This window comes from Manduca sexta, chromosome 28 (genome assembly GCF_014839805.1).
Source record: "Manduca sexta isolate Smith_Timp_Sample1 chromosome 28, JHU_Msex_v1.0, whole genome shotgun sequence".
NCBI classification, from domain to species: Eukaryota; Metazoa; Arthropoda; class Insecta; order Lepidoptera; family Sphingidae; genus Manduca; species Manduca sexta.
The window spans coordinates 2,614,553-2,636,399 of NC_051142.1; the positions used below are offsets into that span (position 1 = coordinate 2,614,553).

Here is a 21,847-nt window from a genome sequence, read left to right on the forward strand (position 1 = left end):
TGTAACGAGATATTATTAGGATGCGCTTGTACCGCATAATGAACGTGTTACTGAATACAGTTTAATTGTGAACGCAACGCTGTTTGGTCAATTGACGGCGGCAGATGTCGTGGGCAGAGGAAATGGACCGTTAAACAACCAGCATAATAAATGTTGTATCTGTATTCAAATTATTAAGATAAGCAACAATGATACTTATTGTATTAATATGTCTTGAAACAGCCTAAAAATTGTTGATCGTCATAGTAATGCCGCAAAAAATTTTTTATAAACCATGATTATTTGTTTCTCTGGCAGAACTTACTAATTGTAAAAAAAAATATGAACCTTTTTAGTATTCCTTGTATTAGATTGTCTTTGTTCTGATTATTTAATTTTAGTTGGCAATACCTTCCAGAGAATATATATCTAAAAAAATATTTTAAAACTCTTTACTTTTAAATGTAATACTTATAATGCGCAATTATTAATATGATAGTTGTTATACTTGAAAAGTCAGAAAGCGTTAACTATTTCAATAATTATTGAACTAAATGTCAGTCGTAACTCAATATATTCCAACTATATTGTATTACAATAATTATTCGAACAATAATACAGATATATAATAAGTAACAAACGTATAAACGCATGATTTAACGCTCCATATAAAAAATATGTCATCAACGTGCGCAAGCGCAAGTGTAATACAAATCCGACCGCAGCAAAACCTTGTAGTGCGTTTTCAAGTGAACATTTATCACCTACTATTATTACACAGCCTTCTCCGGTTCCATAATTAACGATATAGCTATACGATTTATAACGTGCGTAAAATATTTATGTTTACATATGTTACCACTTAGGTTTCAATTTATGTTTATGTGCTATATAGAATATTATGTCTATAGGTCCTATTTAACTTTCGACGTTAACCCTATATACTTGTTTAAGTATATCCCCGCAGATATGGTTAGTTATGAGACAAACAGGGTTTAAATTTATTACCATACCATGAGCTTGGATTTAGTAACCAAGTCTGTACAATTCAGCTCATATAACCATCTCTTTAGAATTAAAATAATTAAATAACTTAGTAATCCTGAAATATCTCCTATACGTACTTACTTGTGGTACTAATTTTGTCACCAGGTTTAAATAAATACAAGAGCCTCGTGTGGACAAAGTATTCCAAACCCATTCGATCCACCATTCAAAGAAACCCGAAACCTAATTTGGAAATTTCTAGTTTATCTTCACATCCAAATATGGCAGTCTTAACACAGAATCTTTTTGTAAGCCCATAAATGTCGAACGTAGGAAACATATTTTAGCAGTTCCATCATCCCACACTAGACAAAAGGTTTTACATAACAAACGAAATGAACATGTCATGAGTACGAACGGCCGACTTGACCTTAATCCGTTGATTTAATACCTCGTTGTGTAGTTTTGTAGATGTTTAACGATGGTGCAGCCCTTACACCGTTAGATTGAATTTATGTATTTATAAATCAATGAAGTATCACTAAAGCTTACAGTGGTAATATACCAAGGCGCATAAGTGAAATAAATACAAACAAATTAAAAAAGAAATGATTTCTGAAATAATTTTAGGAAATACTTATTTCCTAAAATTCCTAAATTAAAAAAATGTTGATATTTTTTTGGAAAGTGAATTATTGTTTCGAGAGTTGATTGGAACTATACTTTCCTGTGTTATTTTAATTGCCTTTATTCTAAAAAATATGATTGCAATACTTTTGGTTCCTGTAATGAAAAACTACATATGCGATATATATGATAGAAGGTTTCTTTGTAGTTAGAAATAAAATTCAATCATTAAATTTCTCTATGGTACCTTTAAACAAGAATTCTAAGACATAAAATAACTTTGACCCTAGGAAGCACATCGTTAAAAAGAAAATAAACAAAATCTAAACTGCAAAACATAACTTCGAATGCACGAACACAAGTCGTCTTCGCTACAAAAAAGGTTATAATTACCAGCCTCTAACACTCCCACCATAAACAAGTAAGCATTAAACACGATCCGATACCCAAAGATAGTAATGCCTTTGGAACATATAAATCAAACGAGAAATTGAATAGCCCGGAAGATTGAATTCATGATAACCTCACTTCGATAGAAATGGACTCCGATAAATTGTCACCGCAAACAGCTCATGCGGTGTAAAAATTTGATCCTTCAATTTTAATAGCAAACTGGCTCTTAGCAGCGACCGTACCTCAGGGAAACGTGGATTCAGAATGTGGTTTACTGCGTAAATCTTTATTGAACTATAAAATCGCTGAATTAAGAGCAGTTTTTATCTTCAGTTGCAATCAACCCGATCTAAATTCTTTTTGACTTTTAACCCGTTAAAGTATACCCAGCGGCTTTAGCATAATTGGGACACGAACAGATGATGTAAAGGCATATTTTTTAAAGTATTTTATTATACAGACAAGATTCCGTTTCAATTTTATATTAAAGGCAAATAATAGCAAAATGGCTTTCGAACAATGTCCACGAATTTATATCTGAAATGAGTTTCTAACAAGAACGAATTGGAGAGAAACACAATAGACCCTAAATGGTCCGGTAGCCACTTTCGATTTTCCCAGATTCACGGTTTGGCGTGGGCGCGTGTTAGTATAATTGCATCTGCTACTTGCGACTGACCATTTACTTGCTTAAAATGGTTTTGCCCTTTCGTGAATTTCTTTGTTGGCAAAACGTTTTCTTTGCCTTTTTTCTCCTATTACTTTGTTATTCGTATCAATGTACCAGTCAATGATATTAAAACGATAAAAAAATAATGATACCTAGTAGAATAAATACCTACTTGTATACTGGTCGTTAAATAAGTATAACGGGCAATTAGGAATTTACTTAATGACATCATTTACAATTGTAGTATTTCAGCCAATGTTAACTAGTAAACTTAATATAACTTAACAGTAATTAAGTACATAAGTACCTGCGTTTTAGCACCTACATTTAATCAGCGGATTATATTTCTCCGACCTTGATTCGACCACGTCCTACGCCAACACCCGACGTTCTTCGGAATTCACGCGATCGACAAACGTGTCAAGCTATTAATAGTGTCTAATATCTATTGTTTTGTCGTTCTGTCCGTCACTTCCCCGCTATCACGTGTCAACGACCGTCGCCTCCTATCGTCGGCCTACAAGAATTATACCAGTTTAATTAGCGACCGACTTTTAAATTAGAATTTAGAATTCAGTACGGATGAAACTTTTACTAATTTACTTACTTAGATCTTCAGGTAAGGAGATCGAGAGATTCAAACGAAACGAGATTCGTAACTTGAGATATGCTAAGTCGTCGTTTTCGCTGATTTCTAATTTACTTACCTATTTGTTTCATCTATTTTAGTATTTTGGTGTAATAATAGAAAACAAGTGTTCACGTGTTATGGTGTAGCTATTGATATACCCAATATTGACAAATCTGACCGACACATCACCTTTGTAAATACGTGACTAAGCCCACACAAAGCTATCGAACTCCCAAACATGACCTTAAAGATCGAAAAGTTGTGGAGCGATCGATGAAATGCTTGTAGCGTTTGTATGTTATCAGTGTTTACCGTTAGCGCTTACCGGGTTCTTATCGCTAACGAGTGGTAGCCTGTAACTTATTACTAATACACCACGGTTCTATTATCGCGGCACGTGTTCAAATACATTTGCTCGCCTTTTGTATGGTAAACACTTCAGTGCAATGTGTTTCGAAATGTTCAATGTATATCATATTTAATGAAAACGCCAGTGCCTTTTTAGATGCGATGTTTGTGTTTCATTCAATAGTTGGAAATGAATTACAAATTGAAATTTGCAATTTATCGATGGAAAATGGTGCGCAGATGCCAATTTAAAAGTCTAGACTTAAGACGATATCTTTTACTGATAATGTTTTAAACACTTATTGTAAATTTTGGTGACACAAAAATAATGAAGATATCGTGATTTGCATGAATTTTCTGATCAATATTTAACTATCCTATTTTTCTCCCGACATATCGCGTAAAGGGTCATATTGTGTTGTTATGGTGACATCTTACGATTTTTCAGTGAATAGCAAACTTGTGAACATAAATAATAAATATTATTCTCTAAATATTTTCAGTAGGCAAAGGTCTTTTTATTATTATTTCAACATCGCAAGCAAACATTGTTTACTGATTTATCATATGATTGCTATGTAATTAGCTTATCAATTAATTATACGTAAATAATAACAACGGAAAATATATGTTAATCAAAGCTAATATTTCCATCGAAGATATTGTTTTTAAGGAAGTAGTGTTTACTTTATCGTTTAGTACATGTATGAAATTAAAATCAACGTGTTTACAATTCGTTTTTGCAATCTGTCGAAATCAAAGACGCCGCATTCATTATTTTTACAGCTGATACACTTGTTGACCGCTGACCCAGTTGGCCCACTATTGCGCCGTGGACTTTGTTCAAAGGAAACATTGTCATCAATAAATCGAAAGCGATCATTAAGAAATCTTTATGCATTCACAAAGTCGCATCGTCATTGGAGACATTAAGTCCTTTTCAATCGTGCTTCAATCGTTCTTGACATTTCATTTGTGTTGGAAGGTGACTTTTCAAGTCTGAATGTCAACATTTCTATTAATTATTTTTAATGGATGCTTTATTGACATATTTTTATTTATTTACAGATGGATAGCAGCTCAGAGGCGATGGAGCTCCGGCGCGAGTTAGATGCTGTGAGGAACGCTCTGCAGCAGCAGTCAGAGTCAGTGCTCAAACAGCGGCATCAGCTCGTCGAAGCCAATCAAGCCCTCGCGGCTCGGGGCAAAGAGACAGCGCAAGAAAGGAAGCTCAGAAAAGACCAGCTGGCCTTAGTACTACGTTCACTAGTTTTATTGGAGTCCCGCCTCACCAGAGAACAGAAACAAATCCACGTCGCGTTGCAACAAAAAGAGAAAATCATAAAATCACAGCAAGAAGAAATAGCAAAGCTCAAAGCCAGGAAGTCGTACTGCAGTAATTGCCAACAACTCCTCGGTTTCACGAGTGAACAAACTAACATTGAGACTGATCCGGAATTCCAGAGTTTAGAGAGCACTGATTCGAGGTTCCAGAACACTTTTGTAAGGAGCTGCAGTTATCGTGAAAGAAATTCGCCACCGGTTTTCCAAAAAAATACTAGGTTAAGTAAGAGCTTCCAGTTGCCGAAGTCTGACGTAGTGTACGGTAATACTAGTTCCAGTGAGGAAGGTAACAATGCAAGCCTTAGCAGCAAGGGAACTTTTATTAAGAATAAACAAGCTTTTGTAAGGAGAGATGTGTTCAGACGGTCCAGAAAATATTCCGGAAGAAAGAATAATAAGTACGCTGATAATCTTCAAAAATGTTACAACAACCAGGTTAATAATAGCAGCAGTGCAGAAGAATGTCTAAGCATGAGCTACCAAGTAAACCAAGATGACAATGATATTACGGCAAGCCAAATAGCGAATGACATAAGAAGAGCATCGTTAAAAATCGATCAACTCATCGGCGAAGCTGCTAAAAAACAACTCGAGAATAATACCAGTGACTCCGAAAAAACCTATTCGACCAAAATGGAAAGGATACATGGTATAAAAAGACAGGGTTCTGATGAAATAAAGGCGAACAGGCAATTGTTCTTGAACAATGTTCTTAATGATGAGAAGACCGAAAAGCCGTGGTACTGTAACGTCAGTGATCAGGAACAAGAAACTGACTGTCTGGAGCAAAGCTTGTCTCTGAGCAATAAATCAAAGTCGGCCGACGACCTCTTAACTGTTGGCTATAATGATAGGTTACAACCTATTGCTGATGTAGTGTCAGCTAAGAACGAAATTTTATGCAATAGTATGTTGAAACACACTAACAACGAGATGTTTGGTACTGGATATGATGATAAAAACAATAACATAGAGTCAAGTTTGAACAAGCAAGCAGCAACTGCAGAAATTAATGAGAATTGGTACGCCAGCACAAGTGACGCCGATGAATGCCCCACAAATGAAATATACAAGAATAATCCAGTATTGGAATGTGTCAATCAAATATTATTACAAAATTCGTTAGATGATAGCAGCAACGATAATTCTAAGTCAAGCGAAACGCCTAGCCCTAAGGCTACAACAAAACGCGTTCAATTCTCAACATTGAACAGTATTTCATATGATGATAAACTGAGACCAAACAATACTCAATCATTACCACGACCTGATAAAAGACTTAATAAAATCGTGAAGTTCAGTTTAGAAACTGCTTCTGAACATTCCTACGAAGTACCAAATACTGCACAAGGGTTTCAATATGAAGTGCAAAGCATTTACAGTAATGAATACGAGCCTATTGTTACGAAATCGACTGAAACTAAACCTGTGCCACTACCGCGCTCAGTTAACTCTAGTGAGAAATCTAATGTACCGAAAATCAGGGGCTCTATTGTGAAAAACATCGCTGCCACCATAGAAAGTCGTCATAATAATAGTATGTTAGAAAAGAATGTTGATAGTGATTCCGCCACAATGAAAATTTTCAATAAGAGAAAAGTGCCACGAACTCCTCCTGCACTGCCGCCTAAACCAAAGAATCTTTCAGCTAAATGGAAGGCTGAAAATGCCGTCAAGTCGACGACAGAACCGTTAGACTCTGAAGCCGTTGCGGCTATTCAACGGGTTGCAGACGTTAAGATGAGAAAAGTGGGACAAGTGGCAACTGTTAACAATGTAGAACCGGACTACTGCTCCATTTCAGAGATAAATGTTCCAGTAGTCAGCACTTGTAAAAGAGAGTTGCTGCTCACACAGCCAACGGTGGAGATTCACAATGAACAGTACCCGATGCATGCGATAGGTCAGAGAAACAGTGTGGCTAAAGTGGTATCTTTGCCAAGGATCCAAAACAAGATCAGCGATAAAGATATACCTAAACTCCCACAAGTCACTGAGATCATCATTCCAGATGAGGACGATAAGCCGAATGAAGATCAAAATATTTCATTCCATAAAACCACAGACAGTTACCTAAATAATTTCACCATGCACCCACTGCAACCGAAATTGGACCCTCGCGCTTCAATTCAAATGGGAAATACAGTGTCTTCTATTTTGTCTGAGATTAATAAAGGCGGAAAGATAGGCGGAAAGCAGATTAATTTAACTGAATTAGACCACCAGTTTAACCGTGGAGCTGACAAGATTCAACCTAATGCGGAGATACATAAGGCTGAATATTTTGAAGATATCGATAAGTTTGATTTGTCTCAGAATTTTGAAGAATTTAAAATAGATGACGAACTCGGCAGTATTGTTGCTGAGGAATATCGTATAAGCTCTGGTAGCAGCGATGGTTCTATGTCTGATGTTATTACTGAGCAAGTTACTAGTGTAACCGACAAGGAAAAACAGCACAATATTAAAAATAATGGCGAAATCAAAGATATCACCCTTGATAACCAAGATACATCATCGAACAAAGGCTCTTCAAAGAACGCTAAGCTTTCAAACAAACCTGATCTCCTTTCGAATATAGAAAATTTAGAGACTGAATCGGTGAGAAATTCGGATATTGAGTCGAGCAACTCGTCTGGCAGCAACAGTGGATCCTACAATACTGTCAAATGCGAACCTAGAATGGTTTTAAATAATCAAGAGAAAACTGCTCCTAAAATGAAAGGCTCATTTGACTTCTTTTTGGAGACCTCTGGCCTTAGTTCGAAGTCCATTTTCACACCCAGCAAGAACTATCTTATGAGACCACCGAGCGCAAACCACAAAAACGTCTTGAAGCCAAAAGACGTTAAGATGAGAGTCAAAAATTCTTTAACAACGAACAAACTCAACGAAAAACCTATGACGACTGCTATTAAATACTTTGAACCTTATGTTTAAGTCATGTGTATTGCATAATGTTTTTGAATGAAATGTTAAAATTTTATTTATTGTAACATAATGAAACTTGCCGACATAATAATAATGTATTCTTGTATTTATATTATTGTACATATTCGATTATATCTAGTTATTTTCAATTAAAAAATATTTAATGTTCAAAAACCTTGTTTTATTATGTCTAAATCACTGTACAAACACACAAAATAAATAATATCTTACAAATAGGTTAACATAGGTTAATATTGTTATATTTAGAAAATAATTTTCTTTTCTTTCTTTCTATATAATGTGCTCAGAGTCCGTGTAATTATTATTAATTTCTATCCTTCTTACACTTCTCAATGTACGCAACAGCACTCTTCTTAAACTGCCTAAATACAGTCAACTTCTTTCCATTGAAAATCGACAGCAACGATGTCATAGAACTAGCAGATTTTTTGTCGAATTCATCCTGAAGCCTTTCTTCAATAAGATTCTTTATGAAAGTATCTTCGTCAATAAAATCTGAATTACACTCCACATCGTCCAAACTAGGTAATCTTGTTGAGGAGATGTCACCAAACGAGTCGTTTCTCTTGATATTTATTTTCCGTTTCCTTGGCTCCTGAGTGCGGGAGTAGGGTTTCGGCCTTGGCCTTCTTGCTTTTAGGAAGTCTTCTGAAGAAAATGTAGTAGTTGATCTGTCTATTACAGCTGGCAGACAAGTAGCTGTCTCACCAGTTGTGTCTAGGTCCACTGGGGTGCCCCACTTTCTGTCTAAAGCGCGGAAAGCCACCGACAAATGCAGATGCAGTTCCATGATAATTATAATACTTCGTTGCTTTGCGAATTATGAGTTGGTTGTGATAGCTCTCATTAATTTGCAGACCTATTTAAATGAAATATCGATCCCCACCCCACGATCGATTTATTAAGTGGTGCCTTAATTAATATAAAATTATTAATTATTGCCCTAATTAATATCAATTAATGAATATACAGTAGTTATAATAGTTATAAAATTAGAAGTTATAAGGACCTTAATTAATTAATGACCACCATTAGGGAAAGGTAAGGTACTCATTATATGCGTTGTAGTAAATATGACTCATGTTTCATCACTTAATTAAATATGACACTAATTTCATGTGTTAATTACTCAATCAATTATACATAAATTATCACACTACCTAGAAATAGTCATCGATTTGTTAATGATTTATACGAAGTTTAATTTAAGGAATATTCACTGTTCTTAACACAAATTAGACTGGCGGATATGGTGATAGCTTCACTCCCCTCTCATATCGCACGACCGAAAGCTGAGAATGATAAAAAATCTCTAGTTATGTGGATAACAATAACACCATTTGAGGCCCTATCCCATGTTTTTGTGAAAAAAGGTCATGCCTTTATGTTAACAAGAATTTAAATAATCACTTTTTAAAGCAGGAACATCTGTGACACGATTGTTTAGTGTAATAACTATTAAGATAGTCGTATTGGCCGAACAGGATTATTTGGGAGACAATTCACCTAAACCCTCGCAATATGTCTCTAGATAGAACTTGTAAGTGCATTGAATGATAATAAATAAATACTTTCAAGATATTAAGTTATAATACTTTTTAAGTTAATATTAAGTTCTAGATTATGGACTATAAGAGTATAATATGATGTGTGTTGCATTAGGGCATATATTGAGAACACAGTGCATACGTAACTTATCCTCTGAAACCATTTTATTGATTGAAATATATTTGTGAAGTATCGACTAGTATTTCATAGCCCTAACAAATGCAATATATTTTATAATTTAGGTACTTGAATATTTATTTACGCACTTTACATACATAATATGTACATCGGCAGACTTAACACCCAAGGCATTCTCTACCAATCAACCTAAGGGTGGTGTAGAGATAAATAAGGTAAGTGCATCAAGGTTACTTGATAATATATAAATATACATAAAAGTAAATATAATAAATAGTTATACTATTAAAATTAGATTACTTTTTATACCCTTTATTCAACATTGCACTATTTTATGTTGCTTTTAGTAAGATAAAACATAATGGTTTATCCTTTCTTATTACTTTGTTTTAAATTCACATCATTTAAAAACTTAAATCGGTTTTAAACATTTATTTACAAATATGCATAATAATTACACAATTTTAGTTCTTTTCTTGTTTTTCTTCTTTTTCTGTGTCTTATCATCTTTTTTTAAGTCTTTTTTCTGTACCTGGAATTAAAAAAAAACATCAATTACCAAGCAAGCCAACAAAATTTCTAAATAATTGAAGTACAGTTACTCAGACAAAACAGGTATGAAGTTGGTCATGAGTGGCAACAAAGGCATGGTTATAAGAAAACAAGTGTCAACAGATACAGATTGTATATTGTGATTTTCAAATCAGGTAAGAGCATAACAGCCACATGGTACAACCCCATGTTACAAAAGTATAAGCATAAAAGCCTACCTTTGGCTTTAAAGCTTTTACATATTTACCAAACTTATAAACATTGTGAGGAAATCTGCACATCTGAGAAGTTCTCTATGGGAATTTCGAAGGTGTGTGAAGTTTACCAATCCGCACTAGGCCAGCGTGGTGGACTAAGGCCTAATCCCTCTCAGTAGTAGAGGAGGCCCGTGCTCAACAGTGGGCAAGTATATAATACAGGGCTGATATTATTATTATTATTATTATAACCATGGTATACATCTTAGTTATACAATGTTTTGTCTCATAATATCAAGTGACATTCCACATCAGAGGAAGTGAGACAAGACATTTCATAATAACTTTGATTGACAATTATATTAGCAAGGCCTATTATGGATGAACAGGTCGAGATAATTGGTTTGACTGTTAATGGGTAAATCGTTTCTCATTAGTTGACATTCTATTGGACCCCACTCTACTTACCATCAGCTGCAGTGAGGTCAGTTTGCTGCGGTCATATAAAAAAATAATAATAATAAATGCAATGCAAATGCAAACTATACCTTTCCATATCCAGCCAAAAAGTGTCCAACATCATTGTTGGCTCCCTTCTTTTTCTTTTTGCCTGCAGTCTTCATCACAGTCTTTGAAGCCATCAACTGCTTTTCTTCTTGCTCCTTTAGCTTTTCTTGTTTCCTTTTCTTCATCAATTCTTTATAGTTTATGTATTGACCTTTGGGTGGTTTTGCACCTGGAAATCAATTGGAAAATTGTAAGGTTTTGTAATGCATAACTTTGCTTTATTAAGACAGTAATTTAGAAATATTACTTTACTTATAAAAGCAATTAAACTTGTTCCTTGTTGTAAAAATATTACAGAGCAGGAAGTCTTACTAAAAAAATAATAAGTTTGTACAAAAATAATCAGTCACAAAATCTGTTCGAATAACGAAATAATCTAACCTAAACTCACTGCAAGGGCAATTTTTGCTTCTTCCTTTTTCGTTGCATCGAATCCAGACATTCCGAATTTCACAACTTCATGTCTTATTTTCTTTAAATCTATATCCTTCTTTGAATATTGTTGGGGGTCTTTTCTAGGAATACTTAATTCATCACTTTCATTGGGTTCTTTTTTCTTAGCCTTATGTGCCTCGAATTTTACGAACTGGAAATTGCTTTCTGCATTTTTTAAAGCAAGTGCTGCTTTTGTCATAATCAGTGACATGTTTCGCAAGTGAAATGGTCTGTATGATAGGGTTAATTTTTGTACTTGGTTTTAAAATCTTGCAATCCTAACCTTACAAACAACAAAAATACCACAATTCACATGTTGATGTCAAAAATTGAATGACAACATACGACAGTTGACATATGGGATGCAGATTAAAAAACGTTCTTCGGGCTAACATTGCCAGACCTTACTTTTAATACGGTTACCAGTAATATTCATGACCCAAACGTATTAAAATCGGACTTTGTTTCAACAATATATAAGGGACGTAATATAAGAACGCACCTTGTATGGTCTTTCTTTTTTGCCAAAATAAAAGTTAAATATTCATTTAGACATTTATACCAACTGTTCTGTTTAGCACATTAGTATGCGTAAACAGACCAGTATTTTTTTATAATCGACAATCAATCACAAGATTATAAGCTGCTAAATTCTCTGACGTTGGACTTCAAAGTGAAGTGTTCCGCGCCTCGTCTATCTTATCACAATATTATATTTTTGGTTCCATGAAAATAGCCCGCTACTGATTATGGTACATAGACAAGTTTAGGATCGGACAGACAAATAGATGTAAACCAATGCAGTACCTAGGTATCTTTTTGCCGAATTTCATGCTTTTTGTGTACTTATTAAGGAATTATTATTGGCAATCCTGAAGACAATGTCAATTGTCATATGAGAAATGTCAGTGATGTCTCATGTCAAATAATTCTTTGCTATCGCTTGCTGCTTTGCCCTCTAGTTTGTTTGATGCGAAATGTTAGTCTAATAATAGTGCGTCTTTTTGTTTATTTTTCGTTTTGATATTTCTCACGCCTGCTGCGGTCGCGTCTTTACTAAAAATAATGTAACCGATATTGCGATGTTAATTTTGGAACGGCAGGTGGCAAAGTCAAATAACATTTCGACATTTTAACCTAGGTAGTGTAGACTAACATTCCTTATTAGTAACTTAAAAAACTACATTTTAATCTTTTCGCTTAAAAAAATGAAGAACAGAGTTAGGAATACTAATTCTTCAATAAAATCCGGTGCTTTGTTACTGTCGGAACAGCCCTTCGCGTTCGTTCTGTCTTCGAAGGAACAAGGAAACCGGTGCGACAATTGTTTACAAAAGTAAGTAGACAGTATAACAAGATTATGTCGTTATTTTTGTCATGATTCTTTTTTTTTTCTACTTCATAGTTAAGGCAGAATAAGTATTGTACACTCGTGGATTTTTGTATCAAACACTCCATTATTAGTCAGAAGTAAACCAATTACGTATTTGATTAAATAAAATACTCAGTATAATATTCTGTTTTTATTTAATATTTTTTTCAATTCAGAATTTGTTGAATCCCAAGTTATGTTTCATAAACATTCAAAATTAAGTTACAATTTGAGCAAGAGGTTTAAGTTATCTCTTTTAATATTAATCCATTTATAACAATAATTTATATAATGTAGCTTTGTATAGGATGTTTTTTTACCTATTGCTATTACCACAAATATTATAATCTTTTGCAAGTTAAATAAGTTATTAAAAAAATACAATTTTAATTTTCAAAAATAGAATATTAAACAAAACTTTTGTTCATTCTTAAATACAAGGGAATTTTTGTAGGTATAACTTAAATTATATAATTGAAAGTGAATAAAATATGCAATGCCTGAACTTTTCAGGGTCAAAGTACTGAAATGCTCTGGATGCCAGTTTGTTCACTATTGTGGAAGATCATGCCAAAAAGATGCCTGGGGTGACCATAAGGTGAATATAAGCTAATTATAACATATTGATTTATGTATATTAAAGATAATGGGAATATGACTCATTTTAGTACCTTACTTTTATCAAATATTCTTGTCATATAAAATCTAACACACAAAGAATTAATAATCTAAGGTAAATAATTAATAAGTTATAAGCCTTTGAATGTCAGTGGAAGGGTCAAGTTTCAAAAAACGATAATTAAAACCCAATATATTAAATTATTAGAAATTACGATGCATGTAAAAGAAATAGATGTAATCATGACCCCACCGTGTACAGTCTCCTTCACTTTGCAATACTTGAAATATGAAATATTGTGTCTTTTCATAACCAATTTTAATGCAGTTTGCATAAAAGGGCTTCTTGTTCATACTAATTGCTGTTACATACGAAATAATGTGCAAAATTAAACATAGAAAAATATACTATTCTGAGTCTTAGTGATTTTGGACAAAAAGTGCCTTATAGCATTGAACATGGGGTCTTTCCACCTCAACATAAAATCTAAATTATAAATTGAGTTTAGGCTTGTGTCTGTTATGTGATTTTCATTTTATTAGATCTTGCTTTATTCTTGAGCTTTTTTTTTATCCCAATAAAAGTTTCGCCATGCGCCTGGCTTGCCTCTACTTCAAATTTCATCCAATACTATTCAGCAGTTTATGAGTTAACCTCTTAAATATAAACATAAAAACATCTTCACAAACTTTCATATATAGTATTCATAAGATTTACAAACCTAAAAGGAATTCTTAAACATTAAAAAATCATTACTTTTGTGATAGGGTCAGTGGGCCCTATTCCGTCTATGGAGGCAAATCCGTCTTTGTGCAATTACGGGCTTCTAATCGAAGGACAACTTTTAAAGCTATTAGCTAAAAAGCGCCGAAAAATCCCCTATGTGCCTAAACCATCTATGAACGCTGTCCATCGATTAGACCGCCCGTAATTGCAAAAAGACGTATTTGCCCACGTAGACGGAATACGGCCCCCTGACCTTAGCAAAATGTAACTTTGATAACATATGACTTAATAATAGTAACTCCCTTCTCGATCCCTGCTCGTTACATACTATTCTAAAATAAAATTAATTGCAGTATAGCAGTAAAGACATTGTTAATTTTATTCTCTCATAAATCATTAAATAGTTGTTAGCAAGTGATACAAATGATATATTATTTTGGCAACATTCCTAGCATAAGTCGTCGGACGTGTATTTTTGTCGCCACTCGCTACCGACCAGTCTAATTAAAGATACGTCGGTATTAGACTGAGGAAATGTAAAAATACTCCGCATCGAGATTTTTTATTGTTTGATAACGTAATTAGATGACCGTCACCTATATCGTGGTAATTACGCGTTATTAAGACCATTGACCTGCAAAATATGGGTGATGTATTTATAAAGAGCAAAAATGTTCAGACTTCTCGGATAGATTAGAGCTCATGGTTTTGAAATTACTTTATTAGTCTATAATAAGGATAAATAATAAAACAGTACTCTGATTTGCGGGTCATCTAAGCGGCTGAATTTCTATGCAGATTTTATTATAATGTTAAAGTAAACTTAAGTAAAGTAAGCTTTTTGTGGCTAACTACATACAAAGTAATAGGTGAGTACAATATATTAAACATCTGACAGTACACTAATCATATACTAGCTGCCTCCAATTCCGCTCGTGTTGAATTCTAACAAAATTAATAAAGTAAGTTGCAAATCTTAAAATGAAGAAAACTTTTCTCTGATATGCGATTTTAATGAAAAAAGACTATTCTACTCCCAATTATACTTTGTCCACGTGTGAAAACAATATTAAAATTCGTTTAGTAATTTTTGAGTACGAAAAAACAAAAGAGAATTTAAGAAGATAGCTGAAAAGTGTTTTATTATTCGTCTTTAATAACTGCATTTCTTTTTAAAACTTTTATTTCAATGTACAGGCACACTGGATTCTGCTGTTATGTATAGATATAATTCGCCCGCTTCGTTTCTTGGGCGTATGCCATAAGTGATACCTCAATGATCCATCATATTTCTCCTCACGCGTGGCGTTAGTTGTGTAACACGCTATATTTAACACTTCAAAACGTTTGCGTCAATGCATTTAAATCAGAACAGATCCGGTTTGCTAAACGTACGATAAAATATTAATGGGCTTTTTGTTGCGTTCTCATTCAATTGAATGATGACTTGATTTATATAGTTTTAGAGCGGAATTTTCTTCTTTTTTTTTATTATGTATATTAGCATTTCTGTAAGTTTCTTAGTACTGTGGCCAAAATATTATTTCTTTATATAACGCTTGGCAATTATACTATAGGTTTTTATAAACTTACATTTGATGTCTCGGGATAGCGAGTACAGTTCAATAGCACGCTCTGTTTTCTAATTCCAAGTTCTGTATTATTCATGTTCAAGATTGTTGACTTGTAATTGTTATTGGTTCTGTCGTAGTTTACCATCAAGCGAGCGCATTGTTAGTCTCGTCATTCAGTTAAGTAAAGGGCCCTATTCCGTCTACGAGGGCGCATTGGACTTTTTGCAATTACAAGCGTTCTAATCGAAAGACAACTTTGTTAGTGGTATTGGTAAATAGGCATTTTTTTAATTATGTTACCTCTACGGCTATCAAAACTGTCCTTCAATTAGAACACCAGTAATTACAAAAAGACGGATATACCCCGTAGACGGAATAAAACTCTCTGACCTTATATAAAAAAACTTCAGTTCCCATTTAATTATGGTGTGAACTTATTCCAGTCGGAATACCCATACAAATATTAAAGTCATTCTTAACACAAATATTGTAGTCAAATATAGTCATTAGTATGGTAAATAACATTTGCAGTGGGAATGTGCGAACTTGAAAAGGGTGGCGCCGAAAGTTATACCGGACGGGGCGCGCATGCTGGCCAAAGTGATAAACCGGCTGAATCGAGGCGACGGACACTCTTATAGGGCTTTCTACTCGGCCACCTCCTTCAGGATGTGGAAGGATTTGATGTCGCGTAAGTTACACAATGACGTACACATTTTGTGTAAACAATAAATAAAAAAGTATTGACATTATTTACTGTAATGTGGTTGTATGTTGACATCAATAACGACACGGTCTCTTGATAATATATTTATTAGATATATTACTAATAACTATATTATTAGATATGAGCAAACTGTAGCCATCGGGCCGTATAGTAGCCGGAACGGAAACCACTCGACATAGTGACGTATTGTATTAGTAGTGATGATTAGCAAGTATTTTAGACTACATTCCTTTGTCATATTTACTACGGTGGCGGGGTTAAAGGGTGGTGAACAGGGCTACCGTCCAAAGCCTCACAAGAGGGGCCAAGAGCTTGCAAGGGACATAAGGAGAAAACATTACCCAACTTCTTTAATCGAGTCGGAGCTCTCGGCAGAGCTTCGCATTAGTTAAGTCCTCCACCGATAAGTCCTGTATTTTTTTGGTAATTACATATTTTTTATCACACTGATTTCGGCACAGATATCTGTTAATTTTAAATAAAATTTAAGTATCAAAATATAAAATATCGAAATTGCCGTCTCACCAGACTGAGAGTGAAAGAACAGAGAGTGTACCTGTATATTGCGCACACGCATATGTACAATATGTCCAGCGTACCTATCACCATATCGGGCATAATTCTAAACTTCGGGCTGATACTGAGTAGAAGAACCCGATATCACGTCGCCCGACCCAGGAAGCGAACCCGAGTCCTCAGCATTGCAGTCGCATCGCAAAAAGCCACCGAAGTAGTCAAATAGATATTAATGTATACTAATTATCGTTTTCAGATTACTCAGATTTAAAAGCGGACGTGAAGCGAATGGATCACTTCACGTCACTGTGCGGCGTGCTCTATGAGTTCCTGAGGGACATATCGCTGCCGAACACTGTGGAACTCATGGGCATGTACGGGCGGGTGTGTGTCTTGTTATTTAGTTTAAACAATTTTACCACTAGTTCAAGAAGTCTACCAAAATTGTATACTCCTTTGTGGAGTCAGTACAGCACACTTATCAATGCATGTTGTAGAAATTATTTAATGATTGAAAATACACAGAAAGATTTGCCTGACATAGGAATCAAACGCAAGACTGCCGATCCGCAGCCTGCATACAATTATTTATTACAAGCTTGTAATAAGCAAATAAAAAAAATAAAAAAATAATTAAAATCTTGCTTTGTGTTGCCAATGACAAATAATTCAACTGTCAATATTTTCAGATGGTAATCAACAGCTTCATGATCTTGGACACAGATATGAACTCTGTGGGCACGGGTATTTATTTAGGGTCCTCAATTATCGACCATAGCTGTGATCCCAACGCCGTGGTGGCGTTCGACGGGAAGACGATCAACATCAGAGCTATACAAGATATGCCGACCCTGGATTGGAAGCAGGTAACAAAAATTAAAAGTTAATCAAACAGACCGGCATAATAGCGTATTTGATTATGTTTGATTTTGTGCATTATTTAATATGTAACAGCAATGAGTCCAAAAGACCAGTCCGTTTGTGAAAACAGCATTAAAATTCGATAAGAAATGAGACAGTAATTCATATTTCAAATATTGCTAATGCATGAGTGGGCACGAAGTGTGCGCAGGAAGGATATCGCTCCATCTCTTTCTTTCGCACGCTTCGCAATTCCCGCTGACGTCACATGCAAGTATTTCGTCCCGTTTTTGTTTTTTGACACAATTACTACCTAATTTCAATGGTTTATAACTTGTATATTTATCACAAGATTTCAATGTTTTCTTCTCTTTTAGAATTAGTAAATTATAAATAAAAATATATCAAATACCCTATTGTGTCGTCTGGCGAAGATAATCATCTCTCATCAGTCGACATTTTATTGGACCTCACTCCACTTATCAAGTGCAATGGGGTCCATTTGCCGTCATCATCGGCCACAGGAAGTCCCCTGCTGAACATAGGCCTCCCCCGAGGATCTCCACGTCGACCTGTTGGAAGCGGCCTGCATCCAGTGACTTCCTGCGACCTTAGCCAGGTCGTCCGTCCACCTTGTAGGTGTCCACCATCTGCTGTGCCCGTTTAAAAAAATAACGAGGAATGTCAAGCTTTAAATATGTAACCTCTTTCTATTTATTTAAGAAAATAATAATTTCTCGTGGTTCTGTCCGAGTAAAACATTTCTCGAACTAAAAGTGCCTATCTACTTCTATGGGATAAAAAATAAGCAAATTTTCACTGCAATATATCGAGTGGTTGTGTAAAGAACTGTCAATATACGCCATTAATTTAATTAATTTTAAATTAAAAGTCGTTTCTCTCCCCAGATTCGAATCTCGTACATCGACCTGATGAAGACACCCTACGACCGGCAGACGGAGCTGCTGAAGAACTACTATTTCCTTTGCCAGTGTCACAGGTGCATGGGTAAATGCTTTGGATGTGCACACTAATGTAGCATGCTGTTTCCTTGTGTCGTCCGCTGCCGCCCCTCGCTTGCTATGGACAATTAGAATACCGGTTATTGTACTGGCTTTCAGTATATAAAAATCAAGATTTTAGTATCGATTATGGTATTTAGTAACAACCCCTTTATGGCGGCTTGTTTAGGAGTCAGCCAGTATGTTTTTACTAACATAGATTCGTGTTTACGTTAGTTGCAATCGGGTATAGTAATAACTTTTCCAATCGTACTCAAGTGATAATAATATTGAAATCTAGTTTGCGGATTTTATCACGGTTTTGGTATTATAATTTTCTCCGAATGTTCAAAAAACGTTGCAGCCTTCATGGTCATGTGGAGGACCGAGGTTCGTTGTCCGAAGTCAAGTGTCATATCTACTTACATTTTATAAGAATACATTCTTTAAAATTTAAATAATAAAATTATAATACAAAAAAAAAACGAGATAAAATACGAAAAAAGGTTTAATTCAATGTCTATTCGCGTAAAGATAAAAAATCATTGACAGTAATGTCAGTGAATTGTAATTATAAACATAGCGATTGTATGGCGCTAGCGTATTTAAATAATGGTGGAAGTTGGTGTTCCATCTGGAAACGCTTGCCAAGTCAAATTATACTGCAGTCCGCTCTCAAGTCTGGAGTTTGTGTTTTTATAATTTAACCAGCTTTTGCTCCTGGTTTCGTCCGTGTGAGTTTTCCGGGATAAAATTCACCGCTATACATTTTCCCGGGATAGAAAGTTGCCTATAACCTTCCCAGGGTCTTAAACTATCTCCATACCAAATTACATAAAAATCCGTTTAGTATATTTTGAGAAAATCGATAAAACATCGACGGACAAGGGGACTTTGTTTTATAATATGTATAGATCTCATTTTTTATACTGTCCATAAATGTTTATCCGCCTCATTGTCCCGCGAAGCATATCTAGCCTATCTTCTGTCTAAATCTAACAGCCTGGGCGCTTGAGAATGCAATTATACTTACAAAATGAACAACTTCTCAACTGTATTGTACATTTTAGACGAAACCCAAATAAAATACGTGCACGCGGCTAAATGTTTGAACAGTGAGTGTGTTAATCCGGTCAACATTCCATGGAAGGATAACTTGTTGTTGGTCAGAAAGGCTGAAAACGAGAATGGTAAAGAAAATGGCAAAGAATACAGTGAAGATATAGTACCTGTGAGTAAGAACGGAGTTATTGGCCAAGATTCGTTATGTTGCGAAGAATGTGGGACGAAGTATACGGAAAGTCATGTACAGACGTTTATAAAAACAATGGAGTTTACACACGAACATTTGAAGAGTATGGAAGGTGCGTCTGTATCTTGTATCCTTTTCTAACTTTCTATTAATACTAAAGTATAATGAAATATGCGCTGTATTTCCTGTATATCAAGCTCTAATTTAGTGTAACGGGAATACTGTTAACTTTTTACACTTGATCCTTTTTACCATATATTTCTTCTATTCTGTCAATATGGTGTTGAAAATCTATTCTTGAAGATAATAATTAATATGTGTGAATAATATATAATATTAATTCTTCATCGTCGAACGTCAATTAGTTTCAAATATTGTACGTAAAAATCAAATAAGAATATGGTTAATAAAATATTTTTTGGAAATGAAATGATTGTAGTTCGAAGGACCAAAATGGACGCCATAAGCACGCTTTTATTTATTGCAGATACTAGGTATGTGATGAGAAACAGAAATATCTATTTTGTCAGAAAAGTAGAGGCACCTTAAAAATATTTTCCTACTTTATTAATTTAGATTTCATGGTTCATCATGGTGTTGATTTCATGGTTTCATCATCCACTTATCAAATAATACTTTAAGCATCAAAATACCAGTGATATAAATTGTATATCAGCCATGTCTAACAGCAGAGATTGTTTTTTCTTTTGATTTGAAGCAGGATTTCTTTCCATCCACTGACTAGTCCAAAAATGTTTACTTATTTACAAATTTCCCCTAACTAACAACACAGATGTAGATGTGTGCAAGTACTGTCTAGACCGGCAGGAGGGGTTGGTGCACCCACTGAACGTGATGCACGCGCAGACGCTCGACCACGCGTTCGACGCGCTCATACAAATGCAGCTGTGGGAGAGAGCGTGCGTGTACGCAGAGAAGTTGATTCCGTGTTTTAGGTGAGTTATTTTTTTGTGGTAGTGATGAATAGACTGGTAGTGTAGTCCGCAAGCTTACTCCAGGATTCGCTGGTCGCGGTGGTATACGGATTGTTATATACCACTGGTAGGAATGTTGGCCTTAGCACGAGAATACACTAATTTCGATGTGCTCTGATTTCTATTTTACGTCTTTAATTTTACGGACTACATGTAATACCCCTGTACGAGACATGTGTGGCCAGTTGCCCGTCTAGTCAGTGCAGTATCGATGCGGATTTTGCTTCGCCAATATAATAGGTCCTGAAAAATTACCAATCACTCACATTTCAGCGAGTGTTCTGGTCCGGCGTGGTCTATCTTTTTTCCTATCCATTTTTCTTTATAACCAAATATTTGTTCCATTTCAGATTTTATTATGGCCAAAAAAATCCTTTATTGGGACTCTTGCATTTGAAATATGGTAAGATATTACTATACAAAATGGACTTGAATAAAGCGCTCCACCAACTGAAATGTGCTGAGAAAATCTTGAAGATTACGCATGGAGACATGCATCCATTGTACAGGGAGCAATTGTTGCCTTTACTGCATCAAGCAATGGTTGAATCGTAAATTTCATTTGTGCCTCTTTTGATGTCAATTAATTTTTAAGTCACAAGGCTGTGTGTGCAATAAATTGGATTAAGTTTATGTGTAGATGTAAGGTTTCAGAATAAATCAAAATAATTTCTTATGGTTGTTTTATTGCTTTCATTCGGACTATGTATTGGATTTGGGAATGAACATTTGATGATACTTGTAAGGTTTATTTATTTATATAGAGTACTAAGAATATTGCTATATCTGCAAACTTAAAAACCCATCTTTAATTTTTATGCACTGTTTTCAAAAAG

The 21,847-nt window shown here is 34.8% G+C and overlaps 3 protein-coding genes across 7 annotated transcripts in view; 2 read left to right on the forward strand and 1 right to left on the reverse strand.

Annotated features, from left to right (window-relative positions):
• Positions 1 to 7,961, forward strand: part of LOC115443328 — a 60,418-nt gene extending 52,457 nt beyond the window's left edge. For all 4 annotated transcript variants that reach the window (XM_030168683.2, XM_030168685.2, XM_037444499.1 and 1 more), the window contains one exon: positions 4,704 to 7,961. In XM_030168683.2, the coding sequence (XP_030024543.2) occupies positions 4,704 to 7,919 (3,216 nt within the window). In that variant the 3' untranslated portion in view covers positions 7,920 to 7,961. The remainder of the gene's footprint in view (positions 1 to 4,703) is intronic.
• A 1,952-nt stretch (positions 7,962 to 9,913) lies between these two features.
• On the reverse strand, positions 9,914 to 11,749 carry LOC115443314 (uncharacterized protein C1orf131 homolog). The gene is made up of 3 exons (XM_030168670.2): positions 11,315 to 11,749; positions 10,915 to 11,102; positions 9,914 to 10,149 (listed from the first exon to the last, which is right to left on the reverse strand). The coding sequence occupies exons 1-3, from the start codon at positions 11,577 to 11,579 to the stop codon at positions 10,072 to 10,074; spliced, it is 531 nt and encodes a 176-aa protein (XP_030024530.1). The 5' UTR covers positions 11,580 to 11,749; the 3' UTR covers positions 9,914 to 10,071.
• A 509-nt stretch (positions 11,750 to 12,258) lies between these two features.
• On the forward strand, positions 12,259 to 21,687 carry LOC115443327 (histone-lysine N-methyltransferase SMYD3). 2 transcript variants are annotated; one of them, XM_030168681.2, is made up of 9 exons: positions 12,259 to 12,704; positions 13,254 to 13,338; positions 16,191 to 16,350; positions 17,159 to 17,286; positions 17,592 to 17,768; positions 18,672 to 18,771; positions 19,835 to 20,143; positions 20,810 to 20,972; positions 21,362 to 21,687. In XM_030168681.2, the coding sequence occupies exons 1-9, from the start codon at positions 12,577 to 12,579 to the stop codon at positions 21,564 to 21,566; spliced, it is 1,455 nt and encodes a 484-aa protein (XP_030024541.2). In that variant the 5' UTR covers positions 12,259 to 12,576; the 3' UTR covers positions 21,567 to 21,687. The 2 variants fall into 2 exon arrangements, with proteins under 2 accessions (XP_030024541.2, XP_030024542.2); XM_030168682.2 differs by having other exon boundaries at positions 19,835 to 20,128.
• Positions 21,688 to 21,847: the final 160 nt, after the last annotated feature.

What these genes read in the sequence shown, in the direction of transcription:
- LOC115443314 (XM_030168670.2), bottom strand. Translation starts at nt 11,579, where the DNA reads ATGTCACTGATTATGACAAAAGCAGCACTTGCTTTAAAAAATGCAGAA. An exon ending in TGCCCTTGCAGTGAGTTTAG is followed by an intron (nt 11,103 to 11,314) that starts GTTAGATTATTT and finishes ATTGATTTCCAG; the next exon opens with GTGCAAAACCACCCAAAGGT. An exon ending in TTTTGGCTGGATATGGAAAG is followed by an intron (nt 10,150 to 10,914) that starts GTATAGTTTGCA and finishes TTTTAATTCCAG; the next exon opens with GTACAGAAAAAAGACTTAAA.
- LOC115443327 (XM_030168681.2), top strand. Translation starts at nt 12,577, where the DNA reads ATGAAGAACAGAGTTAGGAATACTAATTCTTCAATAAAATCCGGTGCT. An exon ending in TGCGACAATTGTTTACAAAA is followed by an intron (nt 12,705 to 13,253) that starts GTAAGTAGACAG and finishes TGAACTTTTCAG; the next exon opens with GGTCAAAGTACTGAAATGCT. An exon ending in ATGCCTGGGGTGACCATAAG is followed by an intron (nt 13,339 to 16,190) that starts GTGAATATAAGC and finishes TAACATTTGCAG; the next exon opens with TGGGAATGTGCGAACTTGAA.